General features: G+C 37.2%; 3 protein-coding genes and 1 pseudogene across 3 annotated transcripts in view; 2 read left to right on the top strand and 2 right to left on the bottom strand.

The window, feature by feature from the left end:
- LOC141435830 (RNA-binding protein 28-like) overlaps window positions 1–16,664 on the top strand; it is a 17,883-nt pseudogene extending 1,219 nt beyond the window's left edge.
- The window catches only part of LOC141435809 (toll-interacting protein-like), an 82,029-nt gene that overhangs the window by 14,156 nt on the left and 47,672 nt on the right, over window positions 1–20,201 (bottom strand). The window lies entirely within an intron of this gene.
- LOC141435807 (uncharacterized) lies at window positions 1,530–2,882 on the top strand. Its single transcript, XM_074098633.1, has one exon. It carries the CDS (start codon window positions 1,753–1,755, stop codon window positions 2,716–2,718), a length of 966 nt encoding a protein of 321 aa, XP_073954734.1. The 5' UTR covers window positions 1,530–1,752; the 3' UTR covers window positions 2,719–2,882.
- The window catches only part of LOC141435808 (uncharacterized), a 30,001-nt gene continuing 26,678 nt past the window's right edge, over window positions 16,879–20,201 (bottom strand). The window contains exon 9 of the mRNA XM_074098634.1: window positions 16,879–19,177. The gene's annotated coding sequence lies outside the window, so the exon portion shown is untranslated. The remainder of the gene's footprint in view (window positions 19,178–20,201) is intronic.

The following is a 20,201-nucleotide window of genomic DNA, read 5'->3' as shown; positions in this document are numbered from 1 at the left end:
AAAAATTGTCTTGATTTCTAGATCTCTCACACTCACTAACAGTCATAATAACAGTCCCATTCTCAGTAGTAGTCACTCTTACATACTCATTACTTAGTAGTGTATTGAGACTGTTATATATAAGTAGTTACATATGCTTATTGAATAATTTTTCATATTTTAATAGATACATAGGTGATCAAAGATAATAAATCAAATTCTGATGTGGAAGTTGTGATATATCAGTCACTATTTTATTTACATTATTTTTATAGGTGAATCTGATGAGGAATCAGCTGATTCAGATGATGACTCTAAGGGTGATGAAGACAGTGATGAGAAAGACGAAGATGATGAGGATGATGAAGAAATGAAAGTGGAGAAGAAAATGATGATGAGAAGAAATGGATCATGATGATGACGAAATTGGATAATCAAAGTGAAACTAGCACAATTGCTGAAAGGAAACGGTAAAGTTTCTATTTTAATATAAAACAGTTTATTATGTCTTACATTTTGAATTCTTCAATTGCTAACAGGATCAAATCCAGGACTTTTGTAGCTGCAAAAGCTTCGTAGCTGGGCTGGATAGCTGGCCAATACAGTCATCTATTTGACTAAACTAAATGGTTTTTTCATTGAAGAAACCCAAACCACCAACTGAACACTAAGCAAACAACTAACCATCAGTAGCAATAAATTTGAGATGGGTAAATCCTTAAGTGGATCTGAATCCCTTATTGACTCCTTTCAAATCTTATTGACTCGAGGAGTAATTAACTCTAACAACCTAATGGATCGAGCGATTCGCGATCGGCGATTCAGCACGCACTTCAATTTCGTTCAATCACGTTGGATCGGATCGGATATGTGCCGTCCCGCTCACGCTAATAGCTTTATTACGAGAGGAAGAGGGCTAGGTAGCATGATACCAATTTCAGTGCCGCTCCCTGGAGCCGGTTCGCCAGTAGTAAGTAAGTATATCCGAAGTGACTCACAGATTCAAAAGAGTCATTAGGACGAATCGGTACTTCAGCAGTCAGCACCTCGGATCCGGATCAGTTGTACCTCGGTACCGAACCATTTCGGATCGGCCATAGACAAACTAATAATTGCTCAAAAGAACCGGAGTCAATAAAAGAGTCTGAGTCAATAAGCGGATTCAGTACCGACACCGGAGCTGGATTTAGTGAATCAGATCCCTTGTCGGAGTCGAGATTACCCATGTCTAGAATAAACCCAGATATATTTTACGTTTATAAATATTTTTTAATGTTATCACTTACAGGATACAACTGAACGACGCAGAAGACGGCTGCACGGTCTTCGTAACCAACATCCCGTTCAGCATAGACAACGATTTGCTGAAGGAGTTCGTGGAACGGACCGGGCCCGTCAAATACGCGCTGGTCTGCGTCGACAGAATGACTGAGCACTCCAAGGGATCAGGATTTGTCAAGTTTGAGGTAAATAAAAGTAAAAATTACCGCAGGATCAGTTGTGCGTGTCTGTCACAGCCATTTTAGCCTTTTTCGCTCGATACCAGTCAATCGTAGTGGACGTGTCGTGAGAAATAAGGAATTCTTTAAAATAATTATATATATTCATTCAAAAAAAGACCTTAATCGTAGCAGTGAACGACAGCCTGTTGCTTGTCGTCAGTGTCACACTCGATTCATAACCGCGGGTGCATTTAACTAATAAGTTAAGGTTAATGATCGCAATCGATTGTTGCCTCTCCAGCGTCGTACACAAGGTGGTTTTTTACTTTCAATGATGAGTGTTGTGCGGTCGCCGAGCAAAACCTTGGAAGGTAGATCAACGGGTGGGTCGCAGCCAGATCTTAGTAAAATTACCGAATACGACAGCTCTTTAATAACTCTGCGTAAAAGAAAACAACCAGACTATGAAAGCGAAATGAGAAAGGAAGTATCTGAAATTCGACAGGACATAAAAAAACTGATGGAAATATGTCAGTCTCAAAGGGATGAAGTGTGTGGAATGAAAGCAGATGTCTCCGACATTAAAGATAAACTAATTAATTTAAAATCTACTACGGAAAATATAATTCTTGAGCACACCTACTTCAAGACTGAGCTGTCCGACTTTAAAGAATCATTTAACTTCCATTCTCAAAGGCAGGACGCCTTGGACTCTCGGGTTGAAACAATTGAAATCAATATTAATCGGATCAACACAGTTGAGCAAGATGTGTCCAGCCTAAAAATTGCTCACGATAATTTACTACTTGAAAATTATATGCTGCAGCAACGAGAACGCCTACTTAACCTGGAAATATCTGGGATTCCGGAAAGGAATAGTGAAAACCTCTCTAAATGTGTTGTTGATATGGCAAACGCTGTCGGCGTCATCATCACCGCCGATAACATTACTCGCGTCAACCGTGTGCAGCCTCGTGTGAAAGTAGCAGGAAAGCCACGCAATGTAGTAGTCCAGTTAACATCCTTGCTCATAAAGGATAGTATTTTATCCGGAATCCGCAAGAAAAAAGGTATAACTACCAATGAAATCGGCTTGCCCGGGGAACCCGCTAGAATCTACGTGAACGAGCATCTCATTCCATTTTATAAAAAATTACGCAAGGAAACCAAGATAGCGGCTGAAGCGGCTAATTACAAGCATGTTTGGGTCAGAGATTGCAGGATATTTGCTAGAAAGACAGACACATCTACTATTATATACGTAAGGGACGTAAGTGACTTGCAATTATTGAAATGACTTTACTGTAACGAAAGTAAATACCTCTACACAATGAGATTAATTCTGTTATTTTTCTGGTTGGTTAAGTCGTTTTTTTTGCTGCTGTTAATATGTCTCACTAAATCATACCTACTGCCTTGTAATGCTTACTTTTATAATGTAACGCATAATAAAACATGTAAACATTCTCATTGTAATTACAAACGCGCTTAATTATTAAAAACCTATACCTTACGGTCACTTTAACGCATTTATGTATTTTCTTGGAGAGTAGACGTCATAATAATGTAATATTCTTTTCCTATTATGTTGATGTATCAATCTTACTAATTCTATTGACACTAGCAAGGCTAGCCCATCGTGCCCACAGTACGCATATAACAAAATTATGCCTCCACGATATTGTCAAAATTAATCTATATTATTCCTGCACTCCGCATAGTACACTAGTTATGCCATCATTATATATTAAACCTAATCACATAATAACATGCTACTTCAAAAGTAACCTTAATTTCTACTTAATAAATACCACTAATCACAATATTTATGCCTTGTTTAGTGAATTCGAAAGGTTAAGCGGTAGATGTTTACCTAAACTATCGCACAACTACGACAGTCAAGGCACTTTTGTTTCGCTGAACGATCATTTTATTTACAATAAGATTTCTACCGAGTATACCTACGACTTCGATGGCATAATTAATGTACTGGAGCCTGCGTCCGCCGTTTCTATTATTGAAATCTTACTTTATTATTTAATTGTTAGTACAAATGGCTGATTCAACAAACACGGACACAAAATTAAATATTTACTATCAAAATGTCCGTGGGCTCCGTACAAAAACTTTAAATCTTTATAACAATATACTTCTTAACGAATATGACTTAGTTTTTTTGACCGAAACTTGGCTGCAAAGCGATATTTTGGACTCGGAACTATGTGATTTTAGGTACGATGTATTTCGATGTGACAGGAACCTCGAACTGACTAACAAATGTACGGGTGGCGGCGTAATGCTGTGCGCTCGGCGCAACTTATGTACCACTGTGGTCCGCGAGTGGGCATGTCCGGACATTGAATCGCTGTGTTTAAGAATACCCGCCCATGCACTCGGCACTTCTAATGACTTGTTTGTAGTAATAGTGTATCTTGCGCCCGACCAGGATAAATTGCCTTTCAACTTGGAGGCGGTAAAAAGTAATATCTCGCGTATGATCGAAACGTACCCATCCGATAATTATCTATTAATTGGTGACTTTAATATTCCATGTATCTCCTGGAATAATTCAGGCTTTAGTTTGATAAGTAGAGGTAAAGAAGATTACCAGAACGCTGCACTAGCATTCGTGGAGGATTTGCAATATCTAGGTCTAACTCAATATAATTTGATCCCTAACTCTTGTAATAATATATTAGACCTGTGTTTTAGTAGCTTATCACTGTCAGTGATACAATGCCATCCAATCTCAAAGTTGGATATTTTTCATCCTCCTTTCACTGTCGACATAATTGACTTACTTATTAAACCGTTAAAACCTAATGCCACGCCACGCTATAACTTCTATAAATGTGACTATGATCAAATTAATTATTTTCTAAAGCGACAGGACTGGACAAGCTTATTAGACACGGAAAATGTGGAGGAAGCTATTGATATATTTTATAATAAGCTCAATGAGTGTTTTGAACTGTTTGTTCCTTTAACTATTCCAAAAAATCACTCCTATCCTGTATGGTACAGTTCAGCTCTAATTAAAATACTGCGCGAAAAATCCAAATATCATCGTAAATGGAAAAAATTCGGCAACCCACGCGACTATGACGCATTTTCGATGCTCAGATCTCGTCAAAAACGGGTACAAGAACAATGCTTTCAGCGTTTTACAAATAATATAGAAGACCACATCAGACATTCGCCAAAAGTTTTCTGGAAATACGTCAAATCTAAGCGCGGTGGTTCAAACTACCCAAATTGTTTTAGTCTAGGCAATGACATTTTTAATAGCGGTAAAGATATCTGTAACGCATTTAACGGGTTTTTCAAAAGTGTTTTTGTCAACACTAGCACTTCCTCTACATCTTACACCTCCGATAATGTAAAACGTGTCGTTAGTCGGGATAATTTGTCCTTTATCAATATATCATGTGACATCGTTTTAAAAGCCTTAAAGGCCCTGGATAAGTCCAAGGGGGCGGGTTGCGATGGTGTCCCTCCAATTTTCATACATTCTTGTGCGGAGTCCCTTGCATTTCCACTTACCATCCTTTTCCGCCTGTCATTAAAGAAGTGTACTTTTCCTTCGATTTGGAAAAAAGCCTATATTATACCAGTTCATAAAAAAGGTTCAAAGACTATGATCGATAACCATCGTCCAATTTCAATCCTAAATACGATGGGAAAAGTGTTTGAGCAGATAGTTTTTAATATTATTTACCCTGTTGTACGTCTTGGCATTACGGATAATCAGCATGGTTTCTTTAGAGGACGATCTACAGTTTCTAACTTGGCAGGTTTCACTAATTATGTATTGAATGAAATGGAGGGTGGAGGGCAGGTTGACGTGATTTATACGGACTTTGAAAAGGCATTTGACAGGGTGGATCACGGCATCCTGCTCATGAAACTTGAGATGCTAGGAATCCATGGTGATCTACTAAGATGGGTCAAATCCTACCTTACCAATCGTTGTCAGGCGGTTGTTCTCGGCGGATTTAGATCTGACTATATCAATATTCCATCTGGCGTCCCTCAGGGCTCGCATCTCGGTCCTCTTTTCTTCAATGCGTATATACATGATATAAATACACATATAATCCATGCGCGTCACTTGTTATACGCAGATGACAAGAAAGTATATATGAGAATTAAGTCCTTAAGTGACTGCGAGCTTATGCAGAAGGATCTTGATAGTCTATTTGAATATTACACATGTAACAGGATCACTCTCAGTATTAATAAATGTCAGTGTATCAGTTTTACTCGTAGTCCTACTCCTATTAAATTTTCTTACAACTTTAATGGTGTTATTGTGGAGAGAACCGATGTTGTCCGTGACTTGGGGGTTATGCTTGATTGTAAAATGTCCTTTAGAGACCACGTAGATCACATTGTAAACAGATCTTTCCGAAATCTAGGATTCGTACTAAGAACTTGCAAACCTTTCCAAAGCTTGTTGAGTTTAAAAATAGTCTATTATGCATATGTAAGATGTATTCTTGAATATGCCTCCCCAATATGGTCACCTTACTATGCTATACATAAGAACCGCATTGAACGAATCCAAAAGAAATTCTTAGCCTATTTAAATCATAAATTTAAAATACCTCATACAACTTATTCTAATACCTGCCGCCATTACGGTCTCCTTACACTTGAAGAGCGTCGTAAAGTGGCTGACATGACCTTGCTTTTCGATATTATTCGTGGTTCCATAGACAGCCCTGAATTACTGTCAGCTATTTACTTGCGCACCCCTAAGCGCCGCACGAGACACACTACCCTGTTCCATCAACCCTTTCATTCCACTAACTATGGTTCAAATTCCGTACTATCCCGCATCCCCCGTCTGTACAACCGTGAATTCAGTACTACTGATCCTTTTTTGGGATCCAAAAATAAATTTAAATCAGATGTTCTTTCGGTCTTTTTAACTTAAAACTAACAGTTACAACACCTAGTGTGGGCACTGTGAGCTGGTTGTTGTTGTTGCGTTTAGAGCTTACCTATTGTAATTTCTATTTCTTTCTTCTTTCTATTTAATTTTTTTCATACATATGTATGTAAATTTACTCCAACTTTGTTTTGACTGTCCTGCTGATTATTGGTAGCATTACTGCATAGTCGACCAGGAAATTCCTTTACCACCCTGCGGTTCGATGTCCTTTGTAGCGTTTAAACGTCAAAGCCTATCTTCACTCACAAGTCAATATGAGAGTCACCCGTATTGGTGGAGCACTTTCTTGGTCGACTGTACTTACTAGTGGCTTATATATATATATATAAAAAAAATGTTCTTATGTGAGTTGGCAGTATTTATGTATTGATTTTATGACCTTGAAGAACAAAAGGTACTAAATGAGGCAACTTAACAATAGTAATATAAATTATGAGTAGAATAAATAAGATTATAAGCATTATACATTATGGATGGAAATCTTCTAAATAACCACCCCACTCATGTACGCTTGTTAAACTCATGTTTCTTTCTTTTTTAGTCTTTCTGACATTAGGCACTCTTGCAGTAAACAGATAGTTATAATTATAATACACAATTTCTTATAATACTTTAGAGATTGTTCATGAGCTGGCGTGTCTGGTGTGAACATTTCCACTATGATGACATAGATTTTAAAACTTAATGGATAACTGTTATTGGCCTTTTGTGATGTAACCATGTTGTATGTTCCTTGTATTACATTTATGGCTGTTGTTATCCTGAATATAAATAAATAAAAAAAATAAATTTTGCTCTGAATCTACTAGGCCAAATTAGGTGAAATTTGGTAGGATGATGTAATCCTATGACCCAAACACAGATGTGCAAAGTAAATAAATATATTTTTTTTTAAATAAGGGTAATTTTCGGGGGACAAATGAGCAAATTAAAAATTATTATTATTATTATTAAAATTGAACATCCCCCCCTGATCTCCAAAACTACTGAGCCTATATTTTGAAAAAAAAAAATGCAAAAATTTGTTGCTTTAGAGATTACAGGAAAACTTAGAAAATTCTATCAAAAATACAATACAATACAATACAAAGACTCTTTATTGTACACCAGACATAGTAAGCGATACAGAAAAACAAATTATTAAAATTACAAGGTGAGCAATAGGCGGCCTTATCGCTTAAGAGCGATCTCTTCCAGGCAACCTTTTATAAAATAATGTGGTTAACTCAATAAAATACGTTCACGGAAAATATTTCACTAAAACACTACTAGATAGCGCTAGTGGTAGGTAGTTAACTCGCATCTTACTGTGAGATGTGATATTTCGTATTAATTTAAAAAGTATAAAGTCCAGAAAGTACTCACAACTATGCGCTAATTACGAATTTGTTGCGCTGGCTGTAGAGACTTTGGGCCCGTGGTCGTCGCAAACAAAGAAACTGTGCAAGGAGTTGTCCACAAGGTTGGTCCATGCCACTGGTGATCTCAGGGCTGGCTCCTACTTTGCCCAACGGCTAAGTCTCGCGATCCAGCGTGGCAATGCTGCCAGTATCCTGGGATCCTTGCCGCGGGTCAACTGCGATTCAAATTCAAATTCAAAAATATTTAATTCGGACTTTGTATTCTTGTGTATACTTTGTATTTTTAAATTAGTTTTATTCTCCTACTTTTTAATTAATATTTGTAACTTAATGTGTTAAATTTTTAGTTGCTATTTTCTCAGTTTAGTTATGATGTATACTGTGTTAGTTTAGGTTAGATTAGCATAAATAATTTACATAAGAGGTAATAAAATTTAAAAAGTACTGTAAAAATATACAAAAATATAGGAAAACATTTGACTTTGGCATTGTAGGAACCCTCTCCACGCGAGTTTACCTCGCACTTGTCCAGTTTTCCTAAATGACACAACTATTTTAACCGTCTGTCCCAATATTTTAAACTTAAATTATATTACACTAGCTTTTGCCCGCGACTTCGTCCGCGTGGAATAGTAACTTTGGAAAGTGTTTAATTTATTTAGGGTACCTATTCTGCCAATAATAGCACATAGAAACCTCTACGGTTTACTGAAAATAAGCTATTTTAATACATGCTTTATATCTAAACTATTTTTTTTTGTTCTTCTTTCTAAAACATAAATATTTTTCGGGTAGCCATATTTTAGCAATACGACGTGTATTCTACCCTGCCAACACAAAAGGACTAATTCTTCATAGTGAACTCTTGACATCTTACGTCCTTTATTGTAAGTTAGGACGGTAGGATTATAATTAAGACGTCATTCTTACTAAGCATAGCTACACATTTTTCCGATAAGTATACTTATAGTAAATTTGTTTGGAATTCCTTAAGAACTTTCATCCCCATATCTTCAAGTATGAAAAATGTCGAAATGTGAAAAGAGCCGAAACAAATGTTTTTTAGGGTTCCGTACCTCAAAAGGAAAAAAATGGAACCCTTAGACCCTTTATCCCGTAAACGCGCGGAGTATGTATCGAGTTGAAATTAAAACCCTAAACTCAGGTCAATAGTCCCGGAAGCTGTGAAAAAATCGAACTTCTAAGTTAACGCAATCAAAAGCTACAGTCATTAAAAAAGTGTTTCCATACAAATCGCCTTAACTGAAAAAGGTTTAGGGTACTTCCGGCTGTCCTAGAAACTTGGAACTTTGTATAAAGGTAGCTCATTTATAAATACCTACGTACGGAACCCTTGATGCGCGAGTCTGAGTCGAATTTAACCAGTTTTTTTTGAAAAATACAACTGAAATATAGATGCACAGAAAAAACAGAAAAATAAGACCATCACTGGGAATCGAACCCAGGTCCTCGGTAATCCGTACCGCGTGCTATACCGCTACACACTGATGGTCAACGGTACCGACACGAATTTCCCTATGCACCTCATATCTCAGCTTGTGTTTCTTACTTAGTCACTTAAGCAGCGACGCTAGCGACATCTATGCCGTAAGCCCTCGAACTTTTTCGGCATTCCTTTGGAACTAACCGCTCACCCGGACAAGAGATATCGTTTCTAAGCAAGCAAATTAAGATTGTTTTTTTTTTGGAATCTTTTTGTATTTTTATTTCAATTCCAAATTTTTAACTTTTACGGTCATCCCGTAAAACCGAAATTGAAAATACAAACTGAAATATAGATGCACAGAAAAACAGAAAAATAAGACCATCACTGGGAATCGAACCCAGGTCCTCGTAATCCGTACCGCGTGCTATACCGCTACACCACTGATGGTCAACGGTACCGACACGAATTTCCTATGCACCTCATATCTCAGCTTGTGTTTCTTACTTAGTCACTTAAAGCAGCGACGCTAGCGACATCTATGCCGTAAGCCCTCGAACTTTTTCGGCATTCCTTTGGAACTAACCGCTCACCCGGACAAGAGATATCGTTTCTAAGCAATCAAATTAAGATTGTTTTTTTTTTTGGAATCTTTTTGTATTTTTTATTTCAATTCCAAATTTTTACTTTTACGGTCATCCCGTAAAACGAAATTGAAAATACAACTGAAATATAGATGCACAGAAAAAACAGAAAATAAGACCATCACTGGAATCGAACCCAGGTCCTCGGTAATCCGTACCGCGTGCTATACCGCTACACCACTGATGGTCAACGGTACGACACGAATTCCCTATGCACCTCATATCTCAGCTTGTGTTTCTTACTTAGTCACTTAAGCAGCGACGCTAGCGACATCTATGCCGTAAGCCCTCAAACTTTTTTCGGCATTTCTTTGGAACTAACCGCTCACCCGGACAAGAGATGTCGTTTCTAAGCAATCAAATTAAGATTGGTTTTTTTTTTTTGGAATCTTTTGTATTTTTTATTTCAATTCCAAATTTTTTACTTTTACGGTCATCCCGTAAAACCGAAATTGAAAATACAAACTGAAATATAGATGCACAGAAAAAACAGAAAAATAAGACCATCACTGGGAATCGAACCCAGGTCCTCGGTAATCCGTACCGCGTGCTATACCGCTACACCACTGATGGTCAACGGTACCGACACGAATTTCCCTATGCACCTCATATCTCAGCTTGTGTTTCTTACTTAGTCACTTAAGCAGCGACGCTAGCGACATCTATGCCGTAAGCCCTCGAACTTTTTCGGCATTCCTTTGGAACTAACCGCTCACCCGGACAAGAGATATCGTTTCTAAGCAATCAAATTAAGATTGTTTTTTTTTTTTTGGAATCTTTTTGTTTTTTATTTCAATTCCAAATTTTTACTTTTACGGTCATCCCGTAAAACCGAAATTGAAAATACAAACTGAAATATAGATGCACAGAAAAAACAGAAAAATAAGACCATCACTGGGAATCGAACCCAGGTCCTCGTAATCCGTACCGCGTGCTATTAACCGCTACACACTGATGGTCAACGGTACCGACACGAAATTACCGAGGACCTGGGTTCGATTCCCAGTGATGGTCTTATTTTCTTTTTTCTGTGCATCTATATTTCAGTTTGTATTTTCAATTTCGGTTTTACGGGATGACCGTAAAAGTAAAAATTGGAATTGAAATAAAAAATACAAAAAGATTCCAAAAAAAAAAACAATCTTAATTTGCTTGCTTAGAAACGATATCTCTTGTCCGGGTGAGCGGTTAGTTCCAAAAGGAATGCGAAAAAGTTCGAGGGCTTACGCATAGATGTCGCTAGCGTCGCTGCTTAAGTGACTAAGTAAGAAACACAAGCTGAGATATGAGGTGCATAGGAAATTCGTGTCGTACCGTTGACCATCAGTGGTGTAGCGGTATAGCACGCGGTACGGATTACCGAGGACCTGGGTTCGATTCCCAGTGATGGTCTTATTTTTCTGTTTTTTCTGTGCATCTATATTTCAGTTTGTATTTTCAATTTCGGTTTTACGGGCATGACCGTAAAAGTAAAAATTTGAATTGAAATAAAAATACAAAAAGATTCCAAAAAAAAAAACAATCTTAATTTGCTTGCTTAGAAACGATATCTCTTGTCGGTGAGCGGTTAGTTCCAAAGGATGCCGAAAAAGTTTCGAGGGCTTACGGCATAGATGTCGCTAGCACGTCGCTGCTTAAGTGACTAAGTAAGAAACACAAGCTGAGATATGAGGTGCATAGAAATTCGTGTCGGTACCGGTTGACCATCAGTGGTGTAGCGGTATAGCACGCGGTACGATTACCGAGGACCTGGGTTCGATTCCCAGTGATGGTCTTATTTTTCTGTTTTTCTGTGCATCTATATTTCAAGTTTGTATTTTCAATTTCGGTTTTACGATGACCGTAAAAGTAAAAATTTGGAATTGAAATAAAAAATACAAAAAGATTCAAAAAAAACAATCTCAGTTTTTTTTGTTCTTATCGAATACCTAAACATAAAGATTTATCGATTTATCTGTGATATGATGACGAGTTCCATATAAGTTTTCATCCCTATTTCATCCCTCGCAGGTAAAATTTTCAAAAAGCTTGAACAAATATCTATTTTATTTTTTATAAGTGCCCAAATGCAAAGTTTCATAAAGTACAATCGATTTATATTCGACAATGACGACCTTCATATAAACTTTCATCCCCTATTTCACCCCCATACAGGAAGAATTAATAAAACGCGCGAAACAATGTCTATTTTATCTCGAAAATACAAACTGAGACATGGATGCACAGAAAAACACCAGAAAAAGAGACCAACGCTGGGAATCGAACCCCAGGTCCTCAGCAATCCGTGCTGCGTGCTATAACCCCTACACCACCGCTGGACAGGAATTTAGACACGAATTTTTCCTATGCATACATATCTCAGGTTGCTTATTTCTACTACGCTACTTATGCAGCAGCACTAGCGACATCTATGTTTCGCTCTCATCGAGAGACGTCACATTCTATCGGAACCAACCGCTCACCCAGACAAGAGATTCGCTACTAAGCATCAAATTATGATTCCGTAAAATACAAATTTGGAGTTGAAATAAAAAATACAAAAAGACTCCAAATAACCAATCATAAGTCTATTTTATCTCTTAATCACGTGCCGAAATGGCAAGTTTAATAAAGACTCATCGATTTATCTTCGATAATGACGACCTTCCATATGAACTTTCATCCCCTATTTCATCCCCTAACAGGTCGAATTTTCAAAAAGCTCTTACAAATACAGACTTATTTTTTATTAAGTTCCTAAATGCCAAGTTTCATGGTTTTATCTTCGACAGCGACGAACTTCCCCATATAAACTTTCATCCCTTTTTCAACCCTTTAAAGCCTCTTTTTCGCGATAAAACATAGCCTATGTTCTTTCCATGGTCTATTCTATCTCTCTACAAATTCATCCGAATCGGGTCAGCGTTTTGCGTGAAAGCGTAACAGACAGACAGACAGACAGACAGAGTTACTTTCGCATTTATAATATTATATAGTATATATAGTATAGTATGGAAGTATGGATTGATCTTCATTTTAATTTAAAATTTCGTATCCATAGCACAAAGAAGACGCCGCCCGTTTCCTCTCGCTGCCGGGCGAGGAGTTGCGTTTGGAGGGACAGATTCTACAGCCGCGGCCGGCGCTCAAGCGGGAAAATCTGCAGAAGGCCAGTAAACAGCCCAAAGACAACCGGAACCTGTATCTGGTCAAGGAGGGAGTATGGAAGATTTTTTCTTAAAAAATGTCCGTAAAAGTTGATATTATTGTCAGCGAAAATTTTAAAAATTTATAAAGATTTCCGGCTTGCTAACTCGACAACAATGTCACATACAAATTCCATTATTCTCGAGTTCCAAACTTTTTAAGAAGTTAAAACGGGCATGGAAATATTGGGATAAATTATATACAGCTAAAAAAATAACTGATACTATAATAATAAAGAATAAAAATAACATCGAATAGTTATTGAATAAAATTAAATGTCATATTATAATAATATACTTAATGTCTTAAATTTCGTGATTTTCACTCATAGTCAAAATACCACGCACAGGACTTATTCACTCGTCTACTCGTGACCACGGCCACTGTTATGTTGCCGAAACGTCGAGGTAAATATTACTCGTCTGTGTTAGCGTGATAAGTCCTGTGCGTGGAATTTTGTCATAGTATATTTCTAGAAAAAGGTTATTCTAATTTAGTTGTTTTCCTTCACCATTTTTGAGAAAATCTTTATATTATTGCGAAGCCAGCAATTGCTATTCCAGCCGAGACTAATATAACTCGCAAGCTCGTCCGTTCAGTACTCATACTCAGTCAACAATTGCCTACTTCCATCCAATGTATCAACAGTAATCTACTATAAAAAACTCTTCTTCTAAGTCGCTACACTCTTGACAGAGTGGCCGTTGTGCTCGTCGACGGTGGTACAGTCATCAGCATTAATATTTGCCAAGCAGAGCGTGCAAAAATATCTGACACGTCCTTCCGGCCCTAGAAATAAGAGTCGTATCAGATTATGCACGCTTGTTGTGTGAGATATTGGTGCTGGTAACTGTACAAGTGTTTTGTTGCAGTGGTCGTGGCCGGCACGAAGGCAGCTGTGGGCGTCTCCGCATCGGATATGAGCAAGCGGTTGGCGCTCGAGCGGAGCAAGACGCAAATGCTAAAGAATTTGAACAGGTGGGTATTTTTAACCTCCGACGCAAAAGAGTACGCTATTTACCTCTTAGGCCATTTCAAACCTACTCATCAAGGAATAAGTTTGAAAATTAAACATATGTGTAATGTATTTCTATACTTTTTCGTACGTAACTGGATGGCGATTTCAGGAACAAAAGGTTAGGGATTGTATAGATACAATGCCATTGTAAATACATGAGCTCACTTCAAAATGTTTCAACTATACAACAATACAATACAATACAAATATTCTTTATTGCACACCACCTACCTACCACCACCACACCACCACCACCATACTTACATAGACAGATAGACATAAAAAATAAGATTTCCAGACTTTTCGTACTGGTTGATCTATAAGAGCTACCTTCCTTCATGCCAAATTCCAAGTTTCTATACAGGACAATCGGAAGTACCCTATAAGTTTCTTTAAAAAAAAAAACAGCAAAAATGTATTAAAAACGGGCTTTGTTCAACAAAAACCTTAAATTTTGAACTTACAGATTCGTCTCCCGTTACCGGCTGGTCGTCTCCAACCTGCCAACCCACTTCGACGACAACAAGCTGCGACGCATATGTGTGTCGGCGGCGGGTGCGCGCGCCGCCATCACAGAGTGCCGCGTCATGCGGGATCTGAGGGCACTCGTCGGCACTGACGGAAAGCACCCGTGAGTAACACGCCCCATACTACGAAGTGTAAATTTAGAACTTCGTATTTTGCCGTCCCACTTACGCTAATATTATTTAATACGAAAGTGAGAGGGACGGTACGATACGAACTTCGAATTTCGTAGTAGCCCCCCTGCTTCTTAGAGTTCACACGTGAATGACGTCACACCTTGGAGGAAAGGGAGTCTAGTGCTCCGCGACCTTATGATAGCTACGTCTATGCAACAAATGTGTGCTCAACGGATATACTCCAAATAAATAAAGTTCGGGATCAAACATCTCTTCCACCTCCACACTGTGAGAGCACATAAATCACACAAACCGAACTATCAACACTACGCTGATGCGTTTCGAACTTAATCAGAGCAAATTACAGATTCTACTTAGTCTAATATCTGGTGGCATGATGAACGGTTGTGCTGCTCTGATAAACAATAAAAAACTGTGATTAATTTTGTAGTAGCGTGTGATGATTTTTACGTCATTTGTTTTATATCACATTAAATTATTTATGTTATATTATTTAACATCAAACAGATCTTGGTTTTTATCAACAGGTTCCTGGCTTTTATTTTGATTGAATATTTCAGATCAAAAGGCTACGGGTTCGTCATGTTCATGCGGCACGAGGACGCTCTGGCGTGCCTCAGGAAACTGAACAATAACCCAGAAATCTTCGACAAGAACAACGTAAGTTTTTTTATCGGGATGAAAAGTGGCCTATACCAATTTAATTTCTAGGAGATACATAGTTTTTCTAGTCGTTTGAGTAAGTCCGAGTGATACTCAATTAAGAATCCTTGAAATACTTTTACAAGGGTGTTCTGGTCAGTTGCATTTATTACAACTTGCCGAAACATTTGGAAATTATCCAGATTCACTTCTGGAGACTTATTATTCGGCTGAATACTACGCCATAGACTTTAGTCGCTCAAACTATAACGTGTTATAAGAAAACGTTTATTACATTATATTTTTTTACTTTATAGAGACCAATTGTATCCTTCTCGATAGAAGATCGGACCGCCCTAAATGCCAGAAAGAAGAGGCTAGAGAAATCCATAGCCAACAATCCTCTAGCCAACAAAGAAGACGATAGCCAAAACAAGAAGCGTAACAGGAAACGGAAGCTACCAACACAACCGGACGAGAGCTACGTCAAAAAAGGAAAGTTCGACAAGAAGGTTAACAAAAACCAGAACCAAAATGACAAAAAACAAAACGGCTTCGGTGGCAATCGGAAACGTAACAGAAGTCAGGAAGATACAGGTAAGTTTGTAAGGAAACCAAGGGTCGATGAAGAATTAGAATATTCCGGTTTGACGGCCAAAGAGGAGCGCAGCACAAGATGAGAAATGCGCATAAACTGAAACGCAAGCAGATTACACAGACAAAATGTAAAGATGGAGAAAAAGAAGAGCGGAAAGTCGTGGAAGTTAAAGATGGCGGCGAAAGAGAGAGTGAAGCAGCCTAAGCAGAAGATAAACAAGAATCCAAATAAGAAGAGGAGTAGGCCCAGGCCTAATAAACATAATATTAGATAATTTATGTTAATCAATAAATGTTATCTTGTAAACAAACTGTTTTATTCATATGTACAGTCAGCATCAAATATATTGTAGCGGCCAAAATGGTAAAATACTTCGGCACGCGATATGAAATACATGGCGTGCTGAAGTATTTGAACACTGGCTGCTACAATATATTATCGATATTTGATGCTGACTATACTGGATACTATGTTATCTCGAAAATTAGGCTGTGTCCACTGGAGCGGGGCGAGAGGTAATGAAGAGCGGAGTTTATAAATGGCTCATTGGGAATGTTGAAGGCGTTATCAAAGCCTGCGGCACGTAAGAGAAAGTGAAACTGCGCGAAAAAAAGCATTGTTGGGGGAGGGGGGGCACATACCTAGAAATTAACAGTCAGCACTAGTTACGTGCCGCGGACTGTACTTAATGAGGGCTAAAATACAGGCGAAGTATCGCTGAATGGTGGTAGTATCGTGAGGTTTTTTTGAAGTTATGGTATTGCTTGCAATCGGCTCCTTTAGTTATTAACCAATAGCAAGCAAGACCGTAACGTCAAAAAAACCTCACGATACTAAAGCCATCTAGCGATATTCCGCCTGTCTTTTAGCTCTCATTAACTTTTTTTTATTGTTACTTTACTTTTATTTTATTGTTATATTTTTTTAACAAATAAAAAACGGCTGTTGGATTTATTGTAATAAACTTTTATTTATCAAATATTTCTAAGGAGCTCATACAGCTTATGTCTACATTCTAGCATATAAAGGTAAATAGTAAACATGAGAGAACACTCCTAAACAAAAAAGGATGATTTAACATAGTTTCAGAGTATCAATACTTATATACTTTTCTATTTAGATAAAAATAATAGAAGTGCTCAAAACATGCGAGCAAAATAAATCTAAAAAGTAGGACATTGTTTTAATTTTTTTTATCACAAGTTGTCAATTTCAAATAAACGAGCTTTTGACACCAATTTAATGTAATAAATAGGTTATTGAACCTTCATTCACACGTAGATTCATTCTAAATGACATCGTGAGTGTATTTGCGAGTACCCATTTCACGAAGCTACAACAGTATAACAGTATATGTATAAAGTACTCTGTGGCTACAAGTTTAACCTTTTGTACCACTATTCGCGATGGAAAGCAATTTATCAACTTTTTGTTTTGTCGAATAGAGGCTGCGATAACAAATAACGTTAATAGTTTAATCTAAACGTCCATGACTAACCTATACTATCGTCATTTACCAAAGTATAATGTGTGTATGTACAATCGACCAAAAAAATCCTTTACCACCAATTTCAATACCAATTTTAACTTATTATAAGTGAACGTGACAGTCTTATTGTATTTATTCTGATGTAAGAACTGTCACAAAAAATGGCAGAGCACTTAATTGGCCAACTACTTGAGTGTCTCTTGGATTTGGATGAAGATCTCAAAAATACTTATTTCATTAATTGACAAGTCGTTTTTTACTTTTCGTTCGCGTCTGCTGACTGTACAAATTAGATTTTACAAATAATCTAAGTAAACTACGATGGAGAATTGAAGCTTAGACTACACTTGCATCTAGTGCTAAAGATAAATTGCAGTGATATCAAAAACTTACGGTACTGTGCCTAATAGCTCGATCTTAGACGTATTCATCCCAGGTATATTATAAGTCTTACACAAAGGCACTGACTAACCATTTCACTCCATATAAACCGACTTTAATGTCTAACTAGGCTACCTCAAATACAATGATCAGAACCTCACATATTAACTGTTAGGCAATTGATAAATTCGCAAAATCGAACGAACCCAAGGTTTTATAAAAATAGTAATGTAGAAAAAAATATATAAAGCGAAATCCATTTCATACTTTAACAATGATTCAACGATTACAAATAAACGTCACAGGATTCAACAATAGACGTATAAGTTATTATAACAGGTCTGCAAATTTAAAAAGAGCGCTCAAAAAGAGTCAAAGGGCACATAGAATTCTCCCGTCTCGCCTCCTACCTCAAATTTGGCCCAAAAATCGACCACTGCACAGGTATAGTCAGCGCTCTTTTTTATCTAATGGACAACTTAACTTTTTTTTTACAACACAACACAACGGCATACGTACAAAATTGACTAATTCTAAATACAATTGAAAATTACTATATTTATATTGCATTTTCTCGAGCGTTGGTGTTATTTTTAGTGCATAGTAAAAAGTAGAAATTCAATGAGACGTCAAGTAACTATCACATAACTGACGTAAACCATACAGTGGAAACAGTTTTGCACGATGTTTTTATTTAATTTTATCGTTGGACTCCACCTATCAGTCGCTCATTAGCTAACATTGCGCACTAAATAAAAGAGTTCTTATCTTTTATGACACCCTGTGTAGATTCAATTGTTTGAGGTTAAATAGAGTGATTTTATGTAAAACAAAGGCATAATGACGTTTACATTTTCTTTGATTTACAACAAATGTCATGAAATTTTTATATTTAGTGCCTTTACAATAAAAAAAAAATCAAAGCTAAGTTTCAAGATTAAAACTCTAAAATAGAAAGTTGTATTTCTTCACTTGAGCTGTGTAGAAATACTTTTTTTTCACTCCTCACGCAGTAAAACTTACAGCTAGAAAAAAGAAAAAAATGACTTGGAACATAACAACATTACAGTGCCTATTAAAAAGTCCTATGTACTGTCCCTTAGGTAAAATTAAAATATCAGTTGTGTGTGGAACGCTGGTAATGGACGCCAGAGGCTGCGATAACAAATAACGTTAATAGTTTAATCTAAACGTCCGTGACTAACCTATACTATCGTCATTTACCAAAGTATAATGTGTGTATGTACAATCAAATGCGGCTGCTTCATTGTGTGGCACACAAATCTGTGGTGTTAAGTTCCTCGTCAATGGGGTCTAACGATTTTCATGTATTATTTCTTCTTTTTTTTAAATTTGTTGACGTCATCACAGTTCCTGAAAAGGAAAAGGCCGGTTGTAAATAAAACAAATAAATAATTAGCTAATAAAAAAAACCATCGACGTTCGGAGAGTGATGATTTGTACGAGCTTATGAAATTTTAATCTTACAGTCGATAGAAAATTATGGATACTATCTGCGTATTCGAACGCGTAATCCTTCAATTGAAATTCCGGGTTTTTACTAAAATTTCACGGGAATTCCTTAAAATTACATTGCGGTTCTCATTGACGTTGCATAAAACAACATTGTTCTCGGGTCTTGGATGTTTAAGTATGTATTTATTTAAGTATGTATTTATCTATTATAAGTATGTTTATCCGTTGCCTAGTGTCCATAGTACAAGTTTTGCTTAGTTTGGGGGTTTGGGACTAGGTCAATGAGGGCTATCGTTTTTTGTCTCACTAGATGGCGCACTGTTGTGCGAGGTTTTTAAGTAAGGCTTTCAGAGTCTGTTATTACGGGCGTGAAAACAAAGTTTAGATAAAAATCCTATTTAATACACCTTAAAACCGTACCATAAAAATATCGAGCATGCCACAGTGTTGCATAGTCCCCGTTTTGTTCGGTAAAAAGGGAGGACAAAGGTTTCCGAAAGACAAAACTGTCTCAAAACACAGACAGTCATTGCCCCGGAACGCATATTTGCCATAATTAATTTCAGATATTGCAAAATATTCACAAAATTATTCTAATTATAAATAAACCCGCGTAGCTCACCCAAAAACTATGAGATTTGACATTTCGGAGACCTCACGCTACACTAGCGCCTCTAGTGGCGAATTCATACGCGATAGCCCTCATTGCTGTCACATGATATTTGTTATTTATTATTATTTATTTATTAAATGCTCAAATAAAAAAAGTATGAGCACGAATATGCTCAGCAGTTGTGAGTTAGAGATTTTATCCCTAACCAGTGGGAAAATCGAGATAAAAAGCATTATTATTCCAGACGTCCAGCTGTCGATGCCGCAGGACGTCCAACAGCGAACGTCCTGCGGCTGATATAATGATGAT

The sequence above is a fragment of the Choristoneura fumiferana genome, chromosome 15 (genome assembly GCF_025370935.1).
Source record: "Choristoneura fumiferana chromosome 15, NRCan_CFum_1, whole genome shotgun sequence".
Lineage (NCBI taxonomy): Eukaryota > Metazoa > Arthropoda > Insecta > Lepidoptera > Tortricidae > Choristoneura > Choristoneura fumiferana.
This window is presented reverse-complemented; position numbering and strand designations above follow the sequence as displayed.